General features: G+C 46.5%; 1 protein-coding gene across 2 annotated transcripts in view; it reads left to right on the top strand.

Annotated features, from left to right (window-relative positions):
• Positions 1-2,636: 2,636 nt before the first annotated feature.
• The window catches only part of RXRG (retinoid X receptor gamma), a 44,417-nt gene continuing 19,646 nt past the window's right edge, over positions 2,637-27,407 (top strand). Inside the window, exons 1-2 of one of the 2 annotated variants that reach the window (XM_027096854.1) lie at positions 2,637-3,138; positions 19,201-19,448. In XM_027096854.1, the coding sequence (XP_026952655.1) occupies positions 3,090-3,138; positions 19,201-19,448 (297 nt within the window). In that variant the 5' untranslated portion in view covers positions 2,637-3,089. Of the gene's footprint in view, positions 3,139-19,200; positions 19,449-22,580; positions 22,804-27,407 lie in introns of those variants that run through there. The other variant, XM_027096856.1, reaches the window with a different exon arrangement.

The raw sequence follows: 27,407 nt of genomic DNA, 5'->3' as shown, positions 1-27,407 counted from the left end.
CAATTATGTTTGAGCATCTCATTTTCTCTTCTGACAGGAGTACCATAGAAAATTTAGTTTGTACTTCAATAAGACACTTGTTTCAGATGCCACTCTGGAGAAAATGGGCAATTACAGGATGGGTGGTGGATTAATTGGCATTGAATTTTTTTCCACTTTATTTCTTTTAATTTTTTTGATTTATTATTCTTTTATTGAAGTATAGTTGATCTACAATTTTGTGTTAGGTTCAAGTGTACAGTAAAGTAAGTCAGTTATATATATATGTGTATATATGTATACATATAAATATACATATATACATTTATTCTTTTTTAGATTCTTTTCTATTATAGGTTATTATAAGATATTGAGTATAGTTCCATGTGCTATACAGTAGGTCCTTTTTGGTTATCTATTTTATGTATAGTAGTGTGTATATGTTGTAATTTGCAGTGAATTTTAAAGGTGAAGGGGATTTTAGAACTCATCTAAACTACTCCATCCTTTTAAAAATGAGAAAAAGGAAACACGGGGTAAATCGACTTACTTTAAGTTATATCATCATCAAAAGCTTACACATACTGAACACTTACTATGTATCTGGCACATTCTAAGTGATTAATATGTATTGGCTTCTTTAATCCTCACAACAAACCTATGTGGTAACAGAGGCTCAGGGAGATTCAGTAACTTGCCAATATCATGAGGTTATAAGCAATGGACCTGGGATTTGCCAGCAAGGCTGGCTTCTGAGTTGGGGCTTTCTCTTTAGGTACACCCTCTCCAGGACATAAAACTAGAAAGTGGGAGAACAAAGTGTCACTGGTACTAATGAATGGACTTTCTGGTGGTATGCTATAAGACGTCCTTGCTATGTCGTTTTCAACATTTTTACCCACAAGTTGGATAAAATATGGAAAGCAGTTCATCAGATCTTCAGAAGTCGTGATATGGGGAGAGGAATAAAAAATACACTGGACAAAAGAAGCAGGATCTCAAAAAATACGGGCTGATGAATGAATCTAAATGTTTTCATTTCAGAGGAATATAGGAAGATATTGCGTGTTGACTCCCAAACCAATTGCCCAAGAATGGGTTGGAGAATATGCATAAAAGAGAATACAACTTGGGGTGTGGGATTTATCAATTCCAACATGAATAAGCATGGGGGGCTGACCAGAAGCTAATGCAAGGAAGCAAATGACATTCTGTGTGTATTCTGCACTGGTCACGTCCATGCTGGTTCTCAGCTGATGCTATGAGACCAGTGACTAGCCAGGCGAGCTCCAGTCACCGAGACTTTTCACAGTGACGGCCTGATCTTTCTTCCTCCTTCCTGACCTGCTTTTGCTCTGGCGTCCATCTTGGCCTCTTCCCCCATTGTCATCCTGACTTTGTTCCTGCCTCTTGCCCTTTATTCTCAGTTTTTGTTCTGGGTTCTCCTAGCATGTGAATCTTGGGGTATTTTTCCCCATGGGGACCTGATTTGACTGCCTCTCTGACTATCAGCCATGCTGCATCAGGAGAAAACCTCTCATCTTTGTTTCAGCCTCTCAGAGCTTAGTCCATGACTCTGACCCCTGGAGGGCGTGCTGATAGCACTCCCATTGCCCTGCCAGTACATACAGCACAAGAAGATTTGGACCATATCTGGAGTACTGTATCCAAGTCTGGCCTACCCCCTTCCCTACCATAAGGGAATCTCTGTAAATTGAAGTATATTCATAGAAAAAGGATAGGCTGTGAATAGTCTTGAACAGTTGGTGATATGTGGAATGAATAAAAGAGGCCAGAATGCCCGGAGAAGGTAGACTATGGGCTTGGGAGAGTTATCTCTGACTTTGCAGAAGATCCTACTGTGAAAGACTGCACTGGTTTCTCTGTGTGGCTCCAGGGAGTAGCCTAGAACCTGTGGGCAGAAGTGGCGGGGAGGAGACAGATTTCAGCTTAATAAAAAAACTTTCTCATGGTAAGAGCTGTCCAGAAATGGAATAGAATGAAATGGTAGTGAGCTCCCCATTATTGGAGGTATTCAAGTATAGGTGGAGCAGTGGCTTGTCAGGAAAGCTGTATAGTAGATCCAAACATCAAAGGGATGCTTAGGCTTTTTCATCTGTGGGTTGGTTGCACCCAAGAGTCTCTGTGCCACTGAGGACTCAATGGTGCTTTTTGAATAGGTGGCCTGATGACAGTGGTATGTAAGGTAAATGCATCTGTCCAGTGAAATATCAGAGAAGGACCACCCCATTTGTCTTTCCTACCTGTATATTTTCTGTGTCAGCGAGCTCTGGCTTCTAACTGCCTTTGTCAAGCTTCTACCTTTAGAGCACAGACAAATGCTTCCGGCCACCAGAACAGGAGGGGCCCACCCCAGATCTAAGGGCCACTCTCGTTTAGTTTTCCAAAGCTGAGGATGGCCTCTCACACTTGGCCAATCTTGTGTTTATGAAAGGGCTCTGTTCTCTCTTGGCCCCTATCCCCACCGCCTTTCCCAGATCAAATACCAAGTGCATTGGATAGATAGAAGCTGCAGTGAGAAAATGCATTTTAATAAAACCCCATTGATTTTGGGGGCTGCAAGTAAAGAAAAGGCACCTAAAGAGTCCCACCCCCCCACACTCCCCCGCCCGGCCACTTCCCCCTCCTCTGTCCTGACCTACTCTGGGGCGGTCACACATCGATTGGCTTCCCAGATAATAGATTGTGCCACCACCGGTGGGGACCTCTGGGGACCAGCCGGAAGGTGGAAGAGTCGCACGCAGCAGCCCAGCCCCGACTTAATCAAACTAGCAACAGGATCTCCAGCGGCAGCGCGGCGGTGGCAGTGTGGCAGTGGCGGCAGCGGCGGCGGCATTATGCGTGATTACTGACAGGCACCAGCTGCTGCCGCCACCGCCGGCTCAACGCACGATGTGGACTCTCAGATCGAGAGGCAGATTCCTGACTAATCCCAGAGGGCTGGCCCAGCCCGAGCTGCCCGGGCTGGTAGGAAGCGATGACCACTCTTGCTAGCCCAAGTTGAAGGGAGCCCGGCTGCGCTCGGGAGCCGGGAGAGGCCGAGCGATTGAGCAGACGCGCCCGGGAGGATTATGAACTGAAGAGTCAACATGTACGGAAATTATTCTCACTTCATGAAGTTTCCCACAGGCTTCGGAGGTGGGTATTTCACATGGCTTCACCATGGGGACCGTCTGGAGAGACGGAGCGGAGATGGGGAGATCCGGATAACTGGATTAGGGTTGAAGTAGGAGAGCATATATGTTTATAGGCATATATAGTGTGTTTCCGTGTGAGTGTGTGAGTGTGTGTGTGTGCATGAGAGAGGGACAGGGGCCGGGAGAGGGAGGGAGCGAGAGAGGGGGAGAGAATGGTCCGTAGGTGAGGATCTGTTTGTACATCAGAATGAGTGAACGGATGGGAGGATATGGGGATATTCTAAGGAGAGCCTCAACCCACATGCTTGGGAATATGTCTGAGACAAAGGTAGACTAAGTGCATTGTTATAACCCGGTGTGTTTGCGTGGGTGTGAAGAGTGGAAAAGGTAGGGGAAATTACTAGGAGGTACCTATTATCCAACTTGCCATGCGGAAAAAAAAAAATGTGACTAAAAAGGTTTTGCCTATATTAAGGGTCCCTGGGATACTTCATAACAAGGGACTGATTGTTTTATTTAAAAGCAGATTTCCTTAGAATTGCATTTTTAAAAAAAGAAAACATAGCACTTTAATTTGCCACCCCGTTCTCCTTCCTCTGTTTTCTCCCCTTTTGATTTGCTAATAGCCTCTTGACCCCTCCCCTGCCGCTGCCCCCAATTCCATTTCCAGGGTCGCTGCCATCAGTCGGAATCTGGGAGTGGGTGGAGGGGCTGGGTGGTCCAGGTCCTCATAGCAGAAAACAGGCGAGCTGGAGCTCCAAGTTGCCAAGCCAGGCAGCGCAGCTGGGCGGCACGTCCCAGGGGCTGCCTTCACACCCAGGCACTTTGGTCCCAAGGCTCCTTCCATTCGGCGACAGAAGCAGCACAGTCGCACAGCTTTGGATACGTGGAACCAACAGCTGACCAACTGGCCTCTCACTTGGCAGCTGGTGGCGTATAGGTCGGGTTCTTGGGAGCCAAAGGGGAGAGCTTTTGTCCCGCGGATGCTGGCAGGCAAGACAAAGCAGAAACTCTTGTCAGGTCTTGAGAACTGAAAAGTCCCTGCTCTCCCCACCTCCTGTGGGTCATAGGCCATTCATCTGAAGGCTTGGGGGCAAAGCTCGCCTACCCCTCTGGGCAGTCCGCTCTATAAGGTGTGGTGGGACATGGCCAGTGGATGGGGTCCCTGTCCTGGAGTCATTAAGCCAGGGGGTTTGCTGATTCATTTGGGGTACATTGGGTGGTTTTGTGGGCCAAGCATGGAGTTAGGCGCTGGTAATACAGATGTGCGTGAGATGTAGTCTCTACTATTTGGACCGGGCAAGCTTGTTATTACCCAGACAGATTGTAATACTGCATGGCATGTGCCCTATCTGTTGCAGGAGGAGGTTGCCACTTGGACGCAGCGGGTGGGGGGCCATGGACACACATCCTGGAGGTGGTAATGCTGAAGCTCTTGGGGCCAGTCTTGTGACATGACCCGTTGAGAGTGGTGGCCAAGGCTGTGACCTGGACATCTGATCTCCAGTTTACAGTTGGGTCCTGGGTGTGAAAAGCCTTTTCAGCTCCCATCTTGGTCCCATTCACAACCGAGAAGTACTTTTTCCTTTTCCCTCTGAGTTCAGTTGTCTGAAGAACGTGCTTATCCATGAAATTCTTGGGACCCCTGAGGTCTGTGAGGTTATGGCTTCATGACTGCCAAGGAGACCCTCTGCGACAGTTGGGGTGAATAAAAGGATTGAAGGTGGACAAATGTAGGGAGAGAAAGTCTGGAGAAAGAAGATCTAGTCCAGAATTCGCTGGGGGCTGCTGGCTGGAATCTTGGGACGGTAACCTCCTAAGGGACCTCAAAGAGCATCTTAGCCCTCTTATATTATGGATGTGTAAACTGAGGCCTCAATAAAGGCAGGAATAGTTTAAGGTTATGTGGAGTTGAGGGGGAGAGCCCTTCCGGAAAAGCCCCTCACACACACACACACAGAAAGAGAGAGAGAGAGAGAGAGAGAGAGAGAGAGAGACAGAACTTAGGCAAGTTATTGAACCTCTCTAAGCCTCGTCTCTAAAACGAAGTTTAACATCCCATCCTCAGATCATGGATGTGAGCATTAAACATGCAAATGCTTGAAAAAGCAGCTATAGAGTGTTGTCTGTATATGTGGTATTTAGTAAAAGTTAATATTTTCATCCCCTCCATTTTGTTCAAGTACTAAAATGCAAATTAATCTAAAAATCAAACATTACTGTAGAATAATGAATTAGGAATCTGGGGAAATAAAATTGAATCCATGAAGACCCACATACGTTGCTGGTTTAAATTTTCATAATTGTGAGAGCTCTGGTATTTAGTGTAATTAGGTTTCAGATAAAAGGAAACACAATTGGCTGGACCATGGAAGAAGTAGGCTGATATAACATGAGGGGTGGGAGGAGAAAGGATAATCTAGGCTGTTGAAACATCTCCCCCTGATGCTTCTTTTCCTCCCCATTCCTGAGGGAGGAGAACAATTATTTTGTATAGTTCTGCTGAGGTTTTCCATTTTGTTTGCTTTTGCCAGCTAAGAGGCAGAAACACTGAGCAAAGGACAGGGACCCCTTGAAAATGGAGGTCTTCATGAGAACTTGCAGTGGTGAGGGAGGGAGGGAAGGAAGGAGGAGGACCCACCCATAGGCACTGGGGAAACCTGAGGATGAGAGCAGAAATTACCTGCAGCCTCTCACCACCTTTGCCCAAACGCAGCGAGTTGTGCCACACATATGAAGTGATCTAGTGTATGACCCCTGCCCTTTTACATATTAGCAAATGGAACCACAGAGGGCTCCTGGGATTTGTGAGGAGCTCTAGGGAAGCAATGTCACCCTTGGGAAACAACACCTGAGGTTTGCATCTGGGCTGTGCTTACCAGATATCAGGCCTTCCCCCCATCCGTGAACAAGACACTGGTCAAAGTGGCCACAGAGTGGGGACTAGCTGGGTTGCAGCAGCCCCACCAGCGTGCCCACTCTCCCAACTCTGGGCCCTGCCACGTGATGAGGTGAGAGCCCTTTTCTTCTCCTTTTCTGCCAAGTCCTGGCTTTGCCAGCTGCCCAGTAAGAGATTTGTTTGCCTGGATGAGACAGTTGCTGCCTCTAAGAAGATGGCAAAACAAAGCCTGTAATCCCCCCCCCCCCCGTCCGATTGTGCGGTAATCCTCAGGGTGAGAAGGAGATCAGGGGAGAGGGGACTTCTCTTGCTTCACTTAACAAGCATGCGGTAGCGCTTACAGCTACCATTGTAAACACTTCACTAGTATTATCTTATTTAATCCTCATGACAACACAGTGAGTAGGTACTATTACTAATAGTATCACATTCCTTTTATCAGCGAGGAAACTGAGGCATTTCAAGGTGCAGTAACTTCTTTTAAGGTCCCATAGCTGGAAAATGGCACAGCCAAGGCTTTGAATGCAGGGAGTCTGGCTCCAGAGTCCAGGACGTGCTGAGTTGCCTCTCACGGCTTCTGTGGGCCACAGACTTGCTGCAGGAAGCTAAGGCCGCAGTGCCCGCCTTGAGGGGGTGAAGAGCCCTAAGCCAGCCACGGTACTGCCCAATGGTTGCAGACACAGTAGCCTGGCCTTGAGGAATAAAGCGCAGGATAGGTTAGCAGTCACTCAAGAGCAATGGTGGCCTCTGGACAATTAACTGCTGGCTTCCTCTGGGGCCCTACTGATTTGCAAGAGTCCTGCCCTACAGACTCTGACCATCTGTGTAGAATACTCTCCTTCTCACCTAAGAATAGCCATAGAGGAGGGGTTGAGTTGGAGGTGAGTGTGTGTGTGTGTGTGTGTGTGTGTGTGGAGGGCAATATGAGGATGTGGGAGGAGGGTGTGTATGTGTGTGCGCACGCCAGAACATATTTTTCCCCTCCAACAAATGTGTGGGTGGCTAATAGGGACCTACCATGGATGTAAGTGGTTAGGGTTTATGTAGGAAGGAATAACTGTTTACGAGATTTAGGAAGGAACATATTCAGTATAAACTATCTTCTGAAACATTTACAATCTTACCAAGAGATAGAGAGCTGAATAGCAACTGGGGGAAGAAATTATGCAAAGGGTAATCAAACTTCTCCACCTCTTCCTTCCCTTCATTATGTAGCTTCTGTATCTGCAGAGAATTTAGCCACCAGAGTTGGGTGGCTGGGATGCCAGGGCTCCCAGAGGAAGCTGCTATTTTCTCCTCTTATTTGAAAGTAGAAAACACAGAAGCCCAGGGAATCTAAGAAGTGAATGTTCTAGAATGCCTGGGTTTGGGTGGCTTTCATGAGATTGACCCAGGTCTTGGTTCAGTGATTTTCTCAAAAGAGTGAAAATAATAGCTGACGTTTATCAGACACCTTCCATGTGCCAAGCCCTCTTCCAAGGGCATTACATGCACCGTCTCATTTAATATTCTCAAGGACCCTAGGAGGTAAGGTACCATTGTTATCCCTGTCCCCATTTTTACTGACAGAAACGTCGAGCCACAAGGAAGTTGGGTAACCTGCCCAAGATCACCCAGCTGGTAAGGAGTGGACCCAGGACCCAGATCCGGGCAGATGTCAGGAGTGTTGCGCTTAACCCTACACTGTGCATATCGCTGGCTGCTTGCTGGGGAAGGCAGAGGGGGTGGGAAGGGTGGAGAGGAGGTGGAGGGGGGCGGGTGTGTGGAGTCCCAGATCCACCCCAAATGGGTGAATTATGTATAAGAACAACAATTAACATATTCAGTTCTTACTCTGTGCTCTTCACAACTTATTTAGGGATCATAATGCTTTTTCTTGAATATGCATACTCGCAGCAAATGAATAAAATGACAGGGGTGGGGGCAGGGGACTGAGCCCTCAAAGGTGCTAATAAGACAAAGGTCAAAACAATTTCCAGGGCTTCCCTGGTGGCGCAGTGGTTGAGAGTCTGCCTGCCGATGCAGGGGACACGGAGCGGCTGGCCCGTGAGCCATGGCCGCTGGGCCTGCGCGTCCGGAGCCTGTGCAATTTCCAGGTGAACCTCACTTGATTTTAATACATGGAACTTGATTTTGTATTTTAGGGCGGAGGTTGGCAAACTTCTCCTCTACAGGGCCAGATAGTAAACATTTTAGTCTTGGCTGGCTATAGTGTCTTCCACAACTGCTCAGATCTTCTGTTGTGATGGGGAAGCAGCTGTGGTCAAACGCATAAGCTAATGCACAGGGATGTGCCCTGTTGAGTATGTTTGCCAACCCCTAGGGGATCATTCCAGAGAAGTTTCATTACTGTTTCTGATTGTCCCCCAGTTAGCGTGATTAACAGCACTACCTCTAAATAACTTCCCTGCACCCCTTCCCTTCCCTGCAAGAGCTGAATATTTTTTTTTTTTTAACATCTTTATTGGGGTATAATTGCTTTACAATGGTGTGTTAGTTTCTGCTGTATAACAAAGTGAATCAGTTATACATATACATATGTTCCCATATCTCTTCCCTCTTGCATCTGCCTCCCTCCCACCCTCCCTATCCCACCCCTCCAGGCGGTCACAAAGCACGGAGCTGATGTCCCTGTGCTATGCGGCTGCTTCCCACTAGCTATCTATTTTACGTTTGGTAGTGTATATATGTCCATGTCACTCTCTCACTTTGTCACAGCTCACCCTTCCCCCTCCCCATATCCTCAAGTCCATTCTCTGGGTCTGCGTCTTTATTCCTGTCCTGCCCCTAGGCTCTTCAACATTGTTTTTTCTTAAATTCCATATATATGTGTTAGCATACGGTATTTGTCTTTCTCTTTCTGACTTACTTCACTCTGTATGACAGACTCTAGGTCTATCCACCTCATTACAAATAGCTCAATTTCGTTTCTTTTTATGGCTGAGTAATATTCCATTGTATATATGTGCCACATCTTCTTTATCCATTCATCCGATGATGGGCACTTAGGTTGCTTCCATCTCCGGGCTATTGTAAATAGAGCTGCAATGAACATTTTGGTACATGACTCTTTTTGAATTATGGTTTTCTCAGGGTATATGCCCAGTAGTGGGATTGCTGGGTCAATCTTTAAAGCTAGAAAAAGGACTTGCTGCTCATCCGTTCTGACCCCTCAGTTACAGATGAGGACACTTGGGAAAGCAGGTGGGGCTTGCCCAGGACCTGTGGCTGTTTACAGTCTTCAAACTGGGTTCCCCTGAGCCCCCTCGGGAGCCACCTGGGGTGGCAGAAAGAAGAGTAGAGGGTGGCTAAGCCACAGAGAGCCCTCCTCCAACACTTTGGTAAAATAACAGTACTACCAACTACACAGGGTCAGGATTAACTTTCCACAGTATAGGGGTTCAATAAAATAAAGCCTGGATAATTGTAAACACACAGTAAAAGTTCATTTCTCTTTCCTACTTCAGAAAAGTTGGAGACTTTGGTAGTAAGTTCAGCTGAAATTTTGTATGTAGGTTTTTCTTAGAGGAGGTATGCCTGTTCTTAAAGTGTCAGACTGTGCAGTAGGAAAGGCTGACAAAATGAAGTAAAGAAGACATCGATTCTGTGCCAGTTACGGAAAATTGTATTTTAACGAGTTATTCCAGGGCAGACACTCATGAGATCCGGCAGAAACAGAGCAGTGACCTGGGACCTCCCATCCCTCTAATCTTCAGGATACCTTCGCGCCAGGCCAGTGTCCTTAACGAGTCATGTCCCCCTGAGTTTCCCCAATTTCAGTTTGCATACCCTGGGGCCCTTGGCTCCCTTTATCAGATACTGTAACTGAGAAAGGGGTGAGGGAGAGAGCAAGCGTTTCTAGGTTGAAGACCAAACTCAAATTCCTGATGGGATTTCAGAATTCAACATCTGAACTTAAAAAATGGAAAAGCTTGTGATCTTTGGTTAAAAAAGCATTTACGAAAAGAGGAGCGGCAAAGAAAGTGTTTAATAAATATGTTGGGCTGTTTCTTCTAGGCTGGTTGCCTGGGTTTCATTTCTGTGACTCCGTATCTCTTTTGTCCCTCCTTCGGCTGGTCACTAGTGTCATGAGGAAGCAGTCCCTTGGAAGGCTTGGGGCTCACGGTACCTATGTTTTCTCAGCCCCAGTGACATGGTGAGCAGAGCAAAGGTTAGAGATCTTCAGGAGGGAAAGTATATCCAGACTGCTCCAGGAATGCCTGTCAATCATTCATTTAGCACACCTTGTCTCAGCATCTGGCTTGTGCAAGAATTGTGTGGGACACCGAGAACTAAGACCCATCCTCTGCCCTGAAGGAGTGTATAAACCAGTTACAAGCTCTGAAGTCTGCAGAACAGTTAGAGATAAATTATTCCTGGAAACGTTTCTTGGGGCTGAATAAGTGAATAGATTCAAGGAATTTAGGTACCTGGAACCTGAGAACAAATAATACCATGTCCATTACCCAATGGTAACATTGCACTAGGGATATGGTTTGCTGTATTTTAAGACAACTGCTGTCTTTAGAAGATAGTCCATATTGAGAGGCTAGGGAGAGCATATATGTACAAGAAGCCTATAGAGACAGAGAAAGGGATTGAGGTCATGGATTCAAGAGCTGGGTGTGGGCAGAACTGGTGTTCAAGGACTTCAGGAACAAGGGATGAGAGGGAGGCACCCTCAGCAAATGCCCGGAGCACTTCCTGGCATTTGTCTTGGTGGATGGGCTGGTACATGGTGTATCAGTGCATGGAACTTGTTTAAAGGGTCAGACAGCCTGTCCTGGTTGGTGGAGACCCTGCTCCAGTACCCCCTGGTGCCTCGAATGTGTTAGGGATGGCACCATATCCATCTGTACCAGAGAAGGTCAAATTTGGTCCTGGGTGGGAAGGCTGGTTTGCAGGCCAAATGCCATTAATTACGTGTAGGAAGGTTGACAGAAATAATGCTAGACTCAGATTCTAGGTCTCTAGTAATTCACAATAAGCACTTGAAAATGTCACTTTATCATTCTGAACCTCAGTTTTCTAATCTGCCTAATGGGGATAATTTCTGCCCTTCCAACTCTTCTGAGTCAGTTTGAAGCTTGAATGGAACAGACAGTGGCCTCCAAGGGACTGCTATATCCGTAGTGCCTAGCACAGAGCCTGGCACACAGTAGGCGCTCAACAAATATTTTTTGACTGACGGAACCAATAATTGATATGGAAATACACAGCAGATAATTATAAAGAGTTTTATGAATGTAAGGCGGTATGTAGTGGATGGAATAAGCTTGGACCTGGGAGCAGAAGACCCAGTGTTTTTGTCCTGTGTGGCCTCGACCTAGTCATGCAACTTCTCTGGGATTCGTTTCTCTTCTATAAAATAAGGGGGGTCTTCAAGTCCTGAAAGTCTGGTTTCTACCCCAAAACAATATGGCCTTATTAATTTATGACAGAATTAATTTGGAATGGTGATTAAACTGATCATGGCAGGAGCTAGTTTGTATTTGCTCATTCATGAAAAAATAACAAAAAAGGTTTGTTAAGCAACTAAGATTGTAGAAGTGTTGAGCCTCTTTACGTTACATCGTTTTTCGAGCAATTTAAAAAGCAAGCATAGTAGGAACTCCATTAGCATATTAACGGAGTGTTAATTACAAAAGAGTCTTTTAAAGCAGATTTTATAAAATCCCCACTTAATAACCATTAGCTTGTGGTACTTGAAGAACAAACTCTTCACGTGTGTTACTTAGAAGTATTAAAATCGTAATTTAAAAGTAATCTGCCAACTTGTCATGAATTTAGACTGATTTTTCTCTCAATTGATCCAAATGAGTGAGGTTTTGCTATAATTATATATAATGCTGGTAATAATGAGGCTGATTATCAATCTTTGCCTGCTTTTCACTACCTCCATCATTACAGGTTTTAGGGGAGGGGGTGGGGTGGAGGGAGAAGGGAGGGATGGAGGGGGGAGTGGAGGATGCCAATCTCCCCCTCCCCCTTCTCCAGGCACTAGAAGAAGGAACCTCCAGCCCCTCCCCTGAACAGCCAGCCAGCTCTCCTTTGGGGACTGCAGGAATCAGGCAGAGCTACCCTGTGTGAGCCCAGAAAGGCTGGCCAATTGGCCAGGGCTGCACACAGCCGTGTCAGCCTATCAGCTGCTGTGTTCTCTTATTCCTGCTGAGAGGCCAACGGGGCTGAGCCTCGGGGGCAGAAGGAGTGCCTCTTCTCCCACAGCTCGCTAGCCACTTCCATCACGTTTCTTCATTTTCCCCATCAAGAAAGCCAGAAAGGACATTGGTAGCAGAGAAAGCTTCCTGTTAAGAGATGCAGCCTCTACTTCTTCTCACTCCCTGAGAACTAATATCTTGGTGTCCACATCTGTTAAAATGTGGAGCTCAGTGCCTGTAAAATACCTTCCCATCCGGTCTCAGGGTGGCCGTGAGGCTCTGATGTGTGTGTGAAAGGGCTTTGAAAATGCCACAGCAGTTTAAATATAAGAAACGCATATTAGACAGCCTCTGGCATCTGAGTATCCCTTCTGTGGAAGAAAGAGGGAGGAAAAGGTTAGGCTGAGCTGGGACCCCTGATGAAGGAAACCAGAGCTTGTGTTTGATGTGAGAGGCTGGAGGCAGATGGGAAGTGTTCTAGTCAGAAAGTGCCAGGTCATCTACAGACCACTATGTATAAAATAGATCACTAATAAGGACCTGCTGTATAGCGCAGGGAACTCTACTCAATACTCTGTAATGACCTGTATGGGAAAAGGATCGAAAAAAGAGGGGATATATGTATATGTACAACGGATTCACTTTGCTATACACCTGAAACTAACACAACATTGTAAGTCAACTATACTCCAATAAAAATTAAAAAAAAAAAAAAAAAAGAAAGTACCAGGTCAAAGTCCTGAGAGAGGCCATGAGTCGGGTTAGGAAGGGCAGAGTTGGGGACAGAAATTGGGTCCAGGGAGGCTTGATGGAAGAGTGGTCCTGAGTAACTGCTATAAGTAGCTGCACAGCTAGTATAGTATATGGTGGGGCTGGGATTAAAATCCAGGTCTGCTGCTTTTCCCCTAGAATCGAATGCCACTTGTATAATTTACTAGCCATGTTCTCTTGGGCAAGTTATTTAATTTCTCTGTCCCCCAGTTTTTGCATTTGTACAATTGGGGTGAGAGTTGGTAACCTCAAAGGAATTTGTAGGGATGAGATGAGTCAATATCTGTAAAGTGTTTAGAACCATATCTGGCTCATGGCAATTGCTTAATAAATATTATCTGTTGTTGTTACTTAGTAGAGGAGATAAAATTTAAGTATCAGTTAAGTGTCTTCATACGGCAGACCCTGGCCTACCTCTCTTGCAGCCTGTCTGTGTATTACAAGCCAAGCTGGGAAAGGCTGTGTGAGCAAGTTTCCCTTCAACTAGGAAGAACAGGCCAGGTTTCTGAATATTCTATGATTCTTAGGCTTATGTACTACATTCCTCCATTGGAGAAAAGGAGGCAGATCGGGTGTGAGATTGTGCCCACCGTGACAGAGAGTAGAGTGGGGTAGGGCCCTGTGATGTTCCCTGGACTTCAAATGGAGAGTTCTGACTCTTAGAAATAGCAAGTTTTTGCCTCTGTCCCCTTCCCTGTGGATGGGTATTAACCATTATCAATGATTCATCATAAGTTTCCATTCCATCCTGAAGCTGGGACAGTGAATTCTCTACCCAGGTACAGCAGGAAAGGGGTGGAGCACCAAGCCATTTGTTCTCTTGTCTAGCCAATTAGAAAGACTCATGCTTAACATTTTACGTTTATTGGCTGAGGATAAGGTTGCCAAGCAACTTCCTTGCCTTGGTAAGAATTCTGTAGTTCTAAGTACCCGGGCTTCTCTTTCTCAATAAGTACCCCCTCAACACACACATGCAATTTGTTGTCTAGAGATTGCAGGGATTTTGGATTTGGTAAACCATCAGGGACATAGATTTCTTATGCAAATAATTTCTATTGATGAACTCTATATATAGTTGTATACACTAATTAACCAAAAAATCTATTCCATTCATTGATTAGGCAACAAATATTTTTTGAGCATCTAGCATGTTCCAGGCACGGTGCTAGATACCACAATGATAATCGTGGTGAAATTTAAAATATGTGACAGGCAGTAGGTCACCAGGTACTCAGAATGGAAGTTAGCATGGAGGATATCTTTGTGCTGGGATGGATTCTGGGGAGATCTCGAGGGTCCTAGGGGAAGGGTTGGGGTGGCTGGGATAATGGAGGGGCACTCTGTGCTCAGAGGAGTGACTAATACTATAAACAACTGGTATGTACGTACTAGTGTATGGTAGAGACAATCCTTAACACAGCACTTACTATTGACATGGCTTGGGTTAAACCCTTTACTTACATAATCTTCTACAATGGTATTCAAGCCAGACTCAGGTCTCCCTCACCACTTTTACAGTATGGTAAGTAATTGCAGCTGCTGCCACTGGGCCAGTCGTCTCAGATGCTCTTAGCAGCCCTGAGATAGGTATGCATGTCTCCATTTATGGCTGAGGAAACTGTGGATGAGAGAGGTCCAGTTCCTGGCTCAACTTTATGTGACTGGAAAGTGGTACAACCTCAATCCAACCTAGGACTTTTGGGCTTCAGAGGCTTGTAATCCACATAGATTGCACCCCTAATGCCCATACAATGCACACACAGGCTTCGGAAATCAATAGAGTGTATGCACCCTGCAGATTTCCAAAGAGCTTTGCTTCCTGGTGACACCAGCAGCATCTCAAAGTGCAGTCTGGAATCCCAAACAGCCTGAAGGGCTAACATGGTCCAGCTGATGATGACAGGGGCCCCTTAGCAAGTGGTCCAGACTCAGACCATTGCAGACCACCACCTGCACTTCTTTTAGATGCCAGTAAGCCATGTGCTACCTACCTCAATGTGCATGGAGCAGCATTGGAAGGGATCTTAGAAGCCATTGTGTGCTGACTCCTTACCGGGGAGAATAAGGCCCGGGAATACGAAAGGCGCTTCTTCAGTCACCAGGAGAGAAGAGAAGCCCCTGAGAAAGTCCTCTCCCATCAGATAAGTTAATTTCTATAAAAATCATGGCTATGCTAAGAGAGTGAACTCTGCAGAGTACGGATTTTGTGTATTTCCTGGGCATCTGACAGTGGGCATGGTGTGAGAGGCTGACAGGGATCAGGAGGGTGTGTGGTCAGGGAGCGAGCAAGGCTGATGGGCTGCAGAGGCTGGAGAACTGGGCTCCCAGCCTCTGCAGAGGAGCCAGGGAGAAACATTAGAGAAAAACTTGACTTCGGATTTGGACTAGAACCCAGGTTTCTGCAAAACTTGTGCTAGCTGTAATTCCCACATGGCTATGAAAAAAAAGGAGTGAGAGTGAAAGAGACTGATAAAAATGTCATGGACAGGTATGCTTTAGAGTCTATTTGGGAGAATGGATTAATTTTCCATTGAGAAACACTTTTGTCATTATAGGCATTGTTTTCCACCTTTTCTAGAAGCAAGGCTGTTATTTCTAAGAAACGCTGGGTCGTTGTGAGAGGCAAAGAACCAAAATGCATTTGTGTAAGATGTATTTGTCTTTTGGAATTTTACTTTAAAAAATACGGTTATAAAGTAGCCCATCTCTTCTGGGTCTTTGACTCAACAGAAACAAACCACATTTTAAAGGCCATTGTAAATCAAACTTTAACTGTGTTTAATTCTATCTCAGCAATATACCATTGTCATCACTGAGTAGTCAAGCCATATTCTGATTGTCTTAATTTATATTATTATTAAATATAATAAAAACAATGTACTTTTAAATCTCTCTCACGTACCATTTTATTCTGGAAGCAATTTGTGAATTTCCCCAAGTCCATATTTTTATATTTTGCACAGTTCATGTTTCTTAAACATCATACCTTTGCATACTATTTTCATGATATCGAACATGTGTTCTTGTACTTAGAAGTGTTCTGAGGTCAATTTACTTTTCTTTTGAAAACTTAAATAGCAATTTTGAGGAACATCATTTTATATAAAAAACGGAAGCAGAGTCACTTGCTGTAAATAGGAGACAGTGAAAATGAATATAAAACTATTAATATTTTCAAAAGGTTTGCCTACATACCGCTTAAAACACGACCTAAAATGTCCCTTACCACTGGTGTTGCAGTTTCCACACCTTGGGAACTCTCAGGTTGATGAATGTGTGAAGGAAAATCTTGTTCCCGTCTGTCCCATAGCTCTGAGCCTGGTGTAAGGTACTGGGCTTTACCTTGGGGATATAGAAATGAAAGGCATAGTTTCTGAGATCCAATTAAAACAGAATATGCAGGGCCCTTTGGTCCATTTTTGGAAAGCCGACGCTGGAAGGGAAAGTCGGTTTCCCTCAGATGGCTTGGCTGTGGGGAAGGACAGCTGTCATCCCTGCCGAGTTCACGGCTCCTTGCCCATCAAGTCGGGCTGGCTCCTAACTCACCTGTCACATGTTATCTTAGTAACAGGCTCAAGGTGTACATTGGCCTCTTTAAATGTCACAGACTTCCAGCGCCTCAGAAGAGTCTAAAATTGTTCTTTCTAATCAGTGACCGTCTGGGAAGATTTTTGTTTTTTCTGTCTTGAGTTCTTGGAAGGTGCCCCCTTCTCTCTTCTTCAGATGAACTTTCAGCATGAGATCATTTCATAATTGAGTTACCTTGTACTTTGTGATATGATGGCTCTCTGAATCATCTCTGCTATCCTTGACAGAGCACACAGGAGAGAGCACGGGCTTCAGACTGACAGTTTGAATCCAGGCTCTGCCGCTTATTTCCCGGCTAATGCCGGTACAGCGCTAGTGGTGAGGATACATAAACAGACACTTTTTTCCCCTCTCAATTTAGTGGAAAATACAAGGAAATACACAAGCTGTTACTTACAAAACAGAAAAGGGCATTAAACCAGAGTAGGAATATCAGGGAAGACTTCCTGGAGGAGGTGATACTTGAGTTAGACCTTGAAAGATGAATCAGAACTTGCTAGACAAAGGAAGTGGGGGTAAGTCATCCCGGAACTGGGAGCAGCAGGGGGGTGAGACTGAGCCTAAGTGGTCTCATCTGTAAAAGGTTGAGATGAGGGGCTTCCCTGGTGGCACAGTGGTTGAGAGTCCGCCTGCTGATGCAGGGGACATGGGTTCATGCCACAGTCTGGGAGGATCCCACATGCCGCGGAGCGGCTGGGCCCGTGAGCTATGGCCGCTGAGCCTGCGCGTCCGGAGCCTGTGCTCCGCAATGGGAGAGGCCACAACAGTGAGAGGCCCGCATACCGCAAAAAAAAAAAACACACACACACACAAAAAAACAAAAGGCTCAGATGATACTCATAGGCCTATTATCAGGATAAAATGAGTTAATGTATGGAAATTGCCTATTCAGGACACATAAGAAGTGTCTCACTTGTTCATTTAAACCCCTTTACCACTACTCTGTGGACCCAGAGCATTTGGTTCACCTCAGTTGTGGTACTTAAAAGATCATGATTGGGATTCATCTGTTTATGAGACAAGACACCCGATAGGCTGAAACTCTTAGGTGGAATCACTAGAAGGGCACAGGCTCCTCAGACATGGGAGTGACCGTCCTCTCCATAAGTAGACCTTAACTAAGTTAGCAGATGCTCCAAGGGCAACTCCAGGTTGACATTTTTCTAGTGGGACATTTATGGTTAAGAATAGCTGCACAGTTATACCTCTGATGCCCCACGCTTCCCTCCAGAATGTGAAGAGAGTACCTCCCTCCCTAAATTCTGTTCCTAATACTATGCTCAGTGCTACTGAGGTCTCCGAAAGGCTTAAGACATGCAGTGCCTTCTCTGCATGTAGAAGGCACTCAAGAGATATTCCTTGAAGCAACAGTGAACCACCTAAGGTCAGGCACGTGACTTACTCCCTTCAGCATCCTATCTGCCTGGCGTGGTGTTGGGCTCCAGTAGGAAGGGGAGAGAATTGGATGGTTTCTCCAGCAAACCATGCTTACTGACCATCTCTCCCCTTAATCCTCTCATGTCCCATCCACGAGGACAGCATGGGTGCTGTGGTGGGGCCTAACACATGGTTCCTTTGAATCTGTTCTTGCAATGCCAGCCACACAGGGCAGTGGCGCTGTGATTTAGGGTGGGCTTCTCTGTTATTTTCCCAGTCTCCTCTGCTGTTGCAGACGCTCAGGCTCACAGCTCCTCTCTTCTGGAGAGAACGTTCCATGCCAAGCTCCTGAGATGACAGTGGGGCACCCTTCTTTTCTTTCATCTTGAGTTGCAGCTAAACTTGGGCTCAACTTATCTGGGGAAAATGGTACCAGGTACCATCTGCCCAGAGCCCATTTCATAGACACTTGTGGCCGCAGCTCCCTATCCCCGGAGGCAGAAACACTCTGGGCAGTCCTGGCTGCGCTTCCTGGGCCTCTGTGGCCATTGAGCCATGCCCAAGCATCCTGAGTCTTCTTCCCTGAGCACTGATTAACCTTCCAAGAGATTGGCAGGACAGGAACCTTATGGGCATAAAGCTGCAAAAGCTACTGGCCGTCAAGGGCATGATAACAGTCTCTGCCTTCCCCGTGGTCATTACGGAATATGTTCCCGACGGCAGGAGCTGTGTTCCCTTCGGTTCTGAATCCCTAGCACCTGGTGTAGTTCCTGCACCTTAATAGATGCTCATTACATATGAATGAATGAATTTCTCCCGACTTTATAGGTTCAGCCCTGCCCCAGTTCTCAGAGCAGTAGGAATTTGAGGCAGGGAATTCTGGAGCAGCCTGGACACCTGCTCACTCCATCCCCCAACTGGGGGTTTGGTATTGACTCACCTTCCCTGTCTGGCTGGCTCAGGTCACAGTCACCCAGGCCCGGGGACATGTGGGCTATGCCCCTGTGGCCCTGGCTGCTGATCTGACACAATTCAAGGTGAATGTCATGTGGTGCACCAGAGGACTGGCACATCAATGAGTATTTCAGCAGGCCCTTTCCCCTCTCTGCTCTTTGCTTGCCTTTATTCTACCAGCTGCGGGAGTTCACAGGTGTGCAGGTGTGGCTGGAAGGAGGGGAAGGATATAGGAAACAAAAGGAGGGGGCTCTGTCCTAGTGTGCCATCCCTGTGTTCTCATAGCCTCTCATCACCTTTGATCTTCTCCTTACAGGCTCCCCCGGCCACTCTGGCTCCACGTCCATGAGCCCGTCGGCAGCCTTGTCCACAGGGAAGCCCATGGACAGCCACCCCAGCTACACTGACACCCCAGTGAGTGCCCCACGGACTCTGAGTGCAGTGGGGACCCCCCTCAATGCCCTGGGCTCTCCATATCGAGTCATCACTTCCGCCATGGGCCCACCCTCAGGAGCTCTTGCAGCCCCTCCAGGAATCAATTTGGTTGCCCCGCCCAGCTCTCAGGTAGGTGTCTGTCTGTCCTCTCCAGCGTCTTTCCAGACATCCTAAATAGTTTCATCCTGGCACAGAGGCAGCACTCGGCAGGTGCTTAGTGCATGCTTGCAAAGGGATTGGGTTGTCTCTGCAGACTTCTCTCCTGCAGGGCCTTCATTGAGTGTGCCCTCAGGCAGAGCAGCCCCAGAGAACTGATGATGCCTCATGGTCCAGAAAACTGTGGCTGAAAGGGAGCCACCCCTGTGGTTTCAATGGTTCAGCCCTGGCTGTGATTTCAGTGTCTCTCAGGCCTGTTTGTCTTCCATGGGGTGGACCCCCTTGATTCTTCTCAATACTGGGTATTTTTCGAGTCAGTGAAGTGCCCAGTGCTCTATGACATGCTATAGGGCAGCAGTCCCCAACCTTTTTGGCACTAGGGACAGGTTTCGTGGAAGACAATTTTTACACGGATCGGGGGGTGGGAGGGGTGGGGAACGGGGGGATGGTTCAGCGGTAATGCGAGCAGTGGGGAGCGGCAGATGAAGCTTTACTCACTCGCCCACCGCTCACCTCCTGCTGTGCGGCCAGGTTCCTAACAGGCAGTGGACCGGTACCAGTCTGGGGCCCCACCGGATGAGGACCCCTGCTATAGGGGATACCGAAATGATCAGGATGTGGTGTTTGCTCTCCAGGAGCTTACGGTTGAGAGGGCAAATAGGCAGATGTGGCACACGGATAAATAGGCAAACAGGCAGACTGTGTTACCTACACGCTATCTCTGAGATAGAGGTAAAGATTATGGAGACTCGGGGGAAAAAAAACAACCCTCACTTTAATTCCTAGTGCCTTTTGCTACAAGAGAGGCAAGGATGTATATCCATGGTAGATACTACATTGTTGCTCTGAGGAAGCTACAGGATGGCCAGATGCTGTGTACTTCCTTCTAGCAATGTCACACTGAGATTATCAACCTTCCCTTCTTGTAGTGGTCAGTTATTGCTGTAATGATGCTGCATGACAAACAATCCCCATATTGCCACGGTATACAAAAACACACGTTTTTTTCTTACTCACAAGTTTATGTGTTGGCTAGGAAGGCTCTGTTTCAGATGGTGAGTGAGCTGGGCTAGGCTGCAGCCTGGGTGCAGGTCAGCTCCGCATGCCCCAGACTAAAGAAGCGGCAGCTTCTTGGGGCATGCTTTTCTCAAGGTATCTCCCAGGAATGCGAAAGTCTAAACCAAATCAGGAAAATACAGTGAAGTCTCTGCTCACATCATGTCCATTAATATCCCATTGGCCTAAGAAAATTGTGTGACCAACTCCAACATTGGTGGGACAGGGGAATAGTTTGTGCCTGTTTCATTGGGAGGAACTACAAAGACACAATGCAAAGGATATGAAGAATTAGGAGCAATGATCTTATCTACCAGACTCTCCTCTCTCCCTATTCTGGTATCTCACTATCGGGCCAGGGTCCCTCAAGACATCTAGCAGCAGAATTAGTAGGTCCTGTAGCCTCCTTTGAATTTGTAGTTCTAAGAAGAGGCAGGACTCCCACTGTGTTAGCATTTCTTACTGCTACAAAGAGAACTTCAGAGACTATCCCTAGAGTGCCTTCCAAGACATTTCATGTGCTCAGAGTCTGAAAGCAAAGCCATGTGGAGTCATAGAATTTTACAGCCGGTAAGGACTTCAGTAATTTTTTCATCTATGGATTAGAGAATCTGGAGAAGACCTTAGCGATCATCTAGTGTAGGGATTGCAGGAGCCAGGGGCCAGGCAGGTAACACAGGTAGGTGAATGAGCCTGGTGCGGTCTGTACAAAGCTGCCCTCATACCCTGAAGCCGTTCAAATTCAAAGACTTTAAGTACTCCACGGGCCAAGCAGAGTACTTCTGTGGGTCCCATTTGGCCAGCACTTTGAACCCCAATTTGTAATCTAATGGCTCTCACCTGTAGGATCTTTTTCAGAGTACACATTTCTCCCTTATCCCATATTTTGGCCGTTGTGTGGGTTGTAAAACTCCCACAGAGGATTCTAACTGCCCCACCCCTGCCCAGCTGAGAACCACTAGTTCTAAGTCCTTCAGCCCACATAGGCTCAGTGGGCTCAGGTGATGTGTTCAACCTCACACCACCAGTCACAGCAGAGCCAGGGTTACACCCCAAATCACCACATCCCCACTCAATCTTTATGATGCTGCGTTTGCCCACTGCTGTGGTGTATTCTGACTTAACCAGTGACCCCAGGATCTTCCTGTTGACTGCCAAGGATTAAAAGATGAATAATCGGTGCTCCCAAGGAGTCTTGTGGGGGATGTGCCACATCACGCAGATAAATTGCAACGTTGTACGTGCTGTCGAAGGTGTAGGGGCAGAACCGAAGGGAGCATAGAAAAGGGCCCTGTGAACTTCCGGTTGTGTGTTCCAGATGTCAACCACTCGGATGAGTGGGGACCAGACAGTGGTGGGAGGGACATGGCTCTATGCTGTCATCGGCAGAGCTGGTGATACCATACCCTTTAGAATGTGGGACTTGAAGAGATTGGTTTATTCATTTTCATTCATGTGAACAGATGACAGGAAGGCAGGTCAAAGTCAATAGGTTAGAGACAGAAAGAGAGGTGGAAGTTCTGGGACAAAAGTGAAATTTTGCAAAGGACATTCTCATTCATTCAAATAACTATTTAGCAGGATCTACTCCGTATCAGGCACTATTTGATACCGCCCTAGGTTCTGGGGCAAAGCACTAAATAAGCCTGTACTTTCATGGCAATTACACTGTAGCAGGCAAGACAGACAAAAACGAAATGAATACACCAGGTAGTTTCAAATGGCAATCATTGTATCAGGAAGAAATAAGACAGGGTGAGGTAATGACCAGTGTCAGGGCTTGTGGGTGGGGAAGGGGCAGGGCCCCGGCCCTCCAAGCCTGCTTTTAGCCACCACGCTCCAGTCTTATTGAGCCAAACCTGGCCAATAAATTCAGCTTCACAGCCATGTGAGTGGCAGGGCCGCTATTCCTGGACCATATGTCTGTACAGAGGGATTGGGGTTGAAAGGTCAGCTGAAAGCTTTGGTCCTGGCCAACTGGGCTGTGTGCAGAGGCCAAGGCCAAGTTTGGCTTTGGGAGCTATATTAAGCTTGCCAGCACTGGTGAAGCTGAGCGGCGTTGGGGCTTGGGTTCTGGAGGCACACGGCAGTGACACTTTGCCCAATTAACTAGATAACACACGATATCTAGTGCTCTTAGTGTTAGCCACGGTGAGCTGGACTCTGCACACTCTGGATAGACGATTCCTATGCATCCTGCCTTTCTTGCCCAGGATTGAGGCTGAGTGGGACTTGTCCGGGAAACATGCGCCTTGTGTGACCTGGGTCTAGGGTAAGTGCAATTTGAGGGTGAAGGGAAGCGCTCAGTGTGGGGGCAGCGGGGGGGCGGGGGGGTGTCTCGTTCTGTGCTCTGTCTTCCCGGTGTTTGAGCTTCTTTTTTTTTTTAACTCTTGTTGGATTTTCAGTCTTGAGGAATAAAGAGAAATGAACTGATACTCTGGAGGCAGGGACTGGGTAAACTTTTGCAAACCACTTTAACTTATATTTATCTCAGTTCCCTTTCCTCTATTGTGGGGTAACACATTTTGCCCTGATTACCCTACAGGGATTTTTTATGAATATCAAAGGAGATGTGGATTTGAAAAATCACTGCTTAAGCACTTATGATACTCTATGGCAATAAGGTGGTGTTATTAATATTATTATTATACCTAGGTGCTATATCATACACCTAGGTGATATATATTATGCAACTGTGTGATCATTGGTTCAGGTGTGTGTACTTTGTTGTTGAAAGGTTCTAGAGAAGTTCATTTCAACAATCATTCATTGCACTAAGCACTGGAGATCTAAAAAATGTTTAAGACTCAGTCCCTTCCCTGGGGAGTATCTAAGTGGAGTGAACAATTTCCCAAAACACCAAATATATAATTGAGAAGATATTTATGCAGCTTTCAGACAGAATGATCTAGATCACGTTTTTCTGAGTGTGTGTGTGTGTCTGTGTGTGTGTTTAATGCTGCATTTTTGTAAGTGTGATATCTGTTGGCTCGGCCCTGAAGCAGGCCCTACCTTTGGAAGGCTCCTGCCTCTTTCTCCTCTCCTGACCCAGCTGCCTGACCTGGGTTCTGTCCCTGATAATTCCTGCCCAGGTAGTGCTTGATAACCAAATTATTATCCTTTCAGATGCTTGCATTTTTACAGAGAATACTTTGATAATAAGAATTGCAAATGTTAGAGCTAGAACAGACCTTAAAGATCATCTGTTTAATGATTTTTTAAAAAGCCATAAAGTCTTTCTTTCAAGTGAAAGTATGTTTGGAAGCCATTACATGTCAAATAAAAACAGGTCTGGTGAACTAGAGGTGGGAGATATGAAGCCTTCTTACTCAACCTTGCCACCCCCCGCCATACACACTCTCTGAGCTCAAAAACCACTGCTGTAGTCTGTGGATGAGGAAACAGCTTCTCTAAATGAAGTCACCCAGTCAAGATCACACAGCAAGGAAGTGGCAGGTCCAGGCTCTGTACTCTTTTAGACAAAGACCCTCACTCGGTTAAAGAAAGGCCACTCTAAGGAGACCGCTCATTGGAAGAGGTGCGCCTGCCTGCAGCCTGCTTGTCTGGCCACGTATCTGCCTTGAGTGGAATAACTTGGGCTGAAAGCCGCTCAGAAATGTGGCTCCCAATGTTCTGTGATGGCTCCAGGGCATCTAGGATGCATTCAGTCCCTGGCTGAGAGGACTGCAAATGGAAGACAGGCCAGCCAAGTGTGTTCCTCTCAGGAGCAGCCGGCCGCCTGGTACATCCCAGCTCTAAAGTGCTCACTTCAGCAGAGCTGCTTCTAATGGAACAAGACAGCTGGGGCCGCAGCACTGGGGACCATGCAGCTAATGGGTTTGAGCTCCGGGGGCCACCTTCGATCTCATCTACCATTGCTCTGATCCCATGCAAACCCCAAGCCAGCAAAGAGGCTGATGGAGATGAGGGCATCAACCCACCTGTCCCAGCCACTGCCTCCTAATGCCAGCCCAACTCAGGAAGAGGAGGGATGTCGGAGAGAGTGGCCAGAAGCAAGTTGGTTCCTCTGGGTGCTCATTGCCAATGAGGTGGGGCAGGAAGCAGTCAGGGCAGGGGCGGTCTGGGAAGCTCCTGCCACACAAGACAGACAATGTGGGGAAGGAGGAATGATGACCTGAGATCCAAGAGCCCGGGGTTCCAGCTCCCACCTGTTAGATCTGGGAAGGCACCTAACATGGTACCTGGGCAGGGGCAATAGGCTTGGTGTCTCTCTCCTTCAGTCTTTCCCCATGCTGCTGCCTCATACTTTGAGGACCTTTTTTCTCTGCTGTAAACCTCATGGCTCCTCATTGCCTCTCAGATTAGATCCACTCTCCTTAGCCAGGCAATCAAGTACAGCCCACCTTCCAGCCTTGTCTCCCATCCATCCACCGGACACAAATACCTGGGCTTCCCTTCAGGCCTTTGTTGGTCAAAACTTTTTGTCCATCACTGGCCCATCCAAATCCTACCTGTTTTTTAACTTTTTTAACATCTTTATTGGAGTATAATTGCTTTACAATGGTGTGTTAGTTTCTGCTTTATAACAAAGTGAATCAGCTATACATATACATATATCCCCATATCCCCTCCCTCTTGCCTCTCCCTCCCTCCCTCCCCATCCCACCCCGCTAGGTGGTCACAAAGCACCATGCTGATCTCCCTGTGCTCCCCGTTTTTTTAAAGCTGTCAAGTCCCAGCTCAAATGCTCCTTCCTTCAGGACATCTTCCCTAATCTCACTTGCTTTCTTAAATTATCCCAACCAGCTTTTAATCTCAGGAATGGTCAGTTTCTTGAGTTAGTGCCTGTGTCTTCTTCCTTTTTGTATCCCAGGATTTCTGAATGAACTTAAGAATAAACCACTTTACAGCTGAATTTCCTCATCTGAAAAATAGGAAAACCTCATAGGGTTGTCGTAAGGATTAAAATAGCTAATTAGCGCTGAGCAAACTTTCCTTGGACGGTAGCACCTACAGTAGCAAGAACAATAATTACTGTTCTGTGATTGCTGTGGGCTGGAGGTGGTGGATCTGGTCCTGTTGGAGATGGGAGTGGGAGAGGAAGGTGGGTGAGGGCCTCCTGAGCCCGAGGTGACGGTGTCCTCCTCCTTATTCCCATGACCTTTCTTATCCATCTGAGGATTTGCAGACAAAGTCATGGTTAGCTAGAGGGCTCTTTTTTGGGGGGTCATCTCTTTCATGGGGTGGAACTAAGTGCTAATAACTATTTCCTTGAGGCACTCAGAATTCCTAGCCCATACTGGCCCTCAGGCCACTTTTGCATGTGGGGTTCTGGAATTAATTTTTTCCAAAGCTCCCAGGTGTACATCTGGGGTTGAGTACCACTGTATTACACCAAAACAAAACAAAATACTGAATATAAGACTTAGAAGTCTTGCCTTAGCCTTGTATAAAAAGGAGGGAGCAGGGGGAGGGGGGAGGAGAAAGAGGAAGAGGAGGGAGAATTCTCCCACCATGGACGTGTTTTCATGCCTCCTATGAATGAATTTTTAAAAATTCCTGGTGACTTTGATTTCAAAGCAAGGCCTTGAAAGCTGTCTTTTCTTTTTCGCATCCCTTGCAGCATTTAACCCAGAGCCTTTGCCCACCTCCTATGCTCAATAAATATTTGCTTAGTGAATTGAAAAGCTAGTAAATTTAGAAGGAACCTAACTCAGGCTCTGTTGTATTTTAGCTTTTATTGATCATTCCTTCTGTCCCAAAGGCCTTGAATAGAGAAGAAAATCCTACCCTTGGTTCAGTTTGGGAATTACAGTCACTTCAGTTAGGCAAAAGTCACATAGACCATGCAGAAGCCAGTGGACCTTCCCTTAAACCCCCAGATATTCACCAGGTGCCTCTACCGGGCACTTAACTCCCACTTACTCAGCACCACCTTTGTTTGAACTTACTTGGAAGTGTTCTTTGTCTGGGGGCACGTTCCGACTCCTCAGTGAGATTTTCATCATTTTTGAGGAATGACACACAGACCTCCGTTTCATATCTCCCTTCACAGTGCCTGGAACGTTGACCTGTACCCATGGGTACAGAAACACCGCTGATTGGATAACTGGCTTGTATTTATTTAACTTCTCTTTGATGAATTCAAGACACATAGAGGCAGCTTCTCAGTCATGTCCCTAAGAGCACCGGGAGACAAGGAGGGGGTGGCGGTGAGGAGTTAATGTTAACTTGTGATAAGGGGTGGAGAAAGGGACACACACACGTTCGTTTATTCAGCCATTCAGTTCTACCAACTTCCTACCACATGCTGGGTTCACGTCAGGCACCCGGAAGACAAGGCAGATGGTCTCTGGCTCTAAAGATTTTATATTTTCATGGAAGGATATTTGTTCCTTAGAGACAAGTTCAAGAACATGATCCGGGACTTTTAACCTAATTTTTGGTGCTATTGCAATGATTTGGGCATTTGGTTTACCGTCCTCGGTAGGCTTGTTGAGATGACCACTACACGTATCGTCTCTTCCACTTTACTGTGAACGTCTTAAGAGTGTGCATTTTATCTACCTTTGTATCCCAGAGCCTGGCACAGTGCCTGACATGGTGAGTGCTTGTGAATGACTGTTGATTCACCAAACGGATGGATTTGCATATTTTCCTTGGTTCTCTCCTAGTCTAAGTCTTTTGCCTGAGGGCCATAGCTCCCCTTGGAATACTGCTGAATAGACAGGATGTAGTTAATAAAAAATTAAAAAATACACAGAGGACTTGTCCTAAGTGTGCTGTTCAGCGTGGATTTCTAGCTCAAATAAAACATGAGTAAAATGAGTAAAAGCTGAGAGCTCTGATGTAGATGTGTTGTGATTTTCGGTTTAGGTTTTGGCATTTAGAAATCACTTAGTTCCTCTGTGCTAC

The sequence above is a fragment of the Aethalodelphis obliquidens genome, unplaced genomic scaffold (assembly GCF_003676395.1).
Source record: "Aethalodelphis obliquidens isolate GAN/ISIS:26980383/991018 unplaced genomic scaffold, ASM367639v1 scaffold109, whole genome shotgun sequence".
Lineage (NCBI taxonomy): Eukaryota > Metazoa > Chordata > Mammalia > Artiodactyla > Delphinidae > Aethalodelphis > Aethalodelphis obliquidens.
This window is presented reverse-complemented; position numbering and strand designations above follow the sequence as displayed.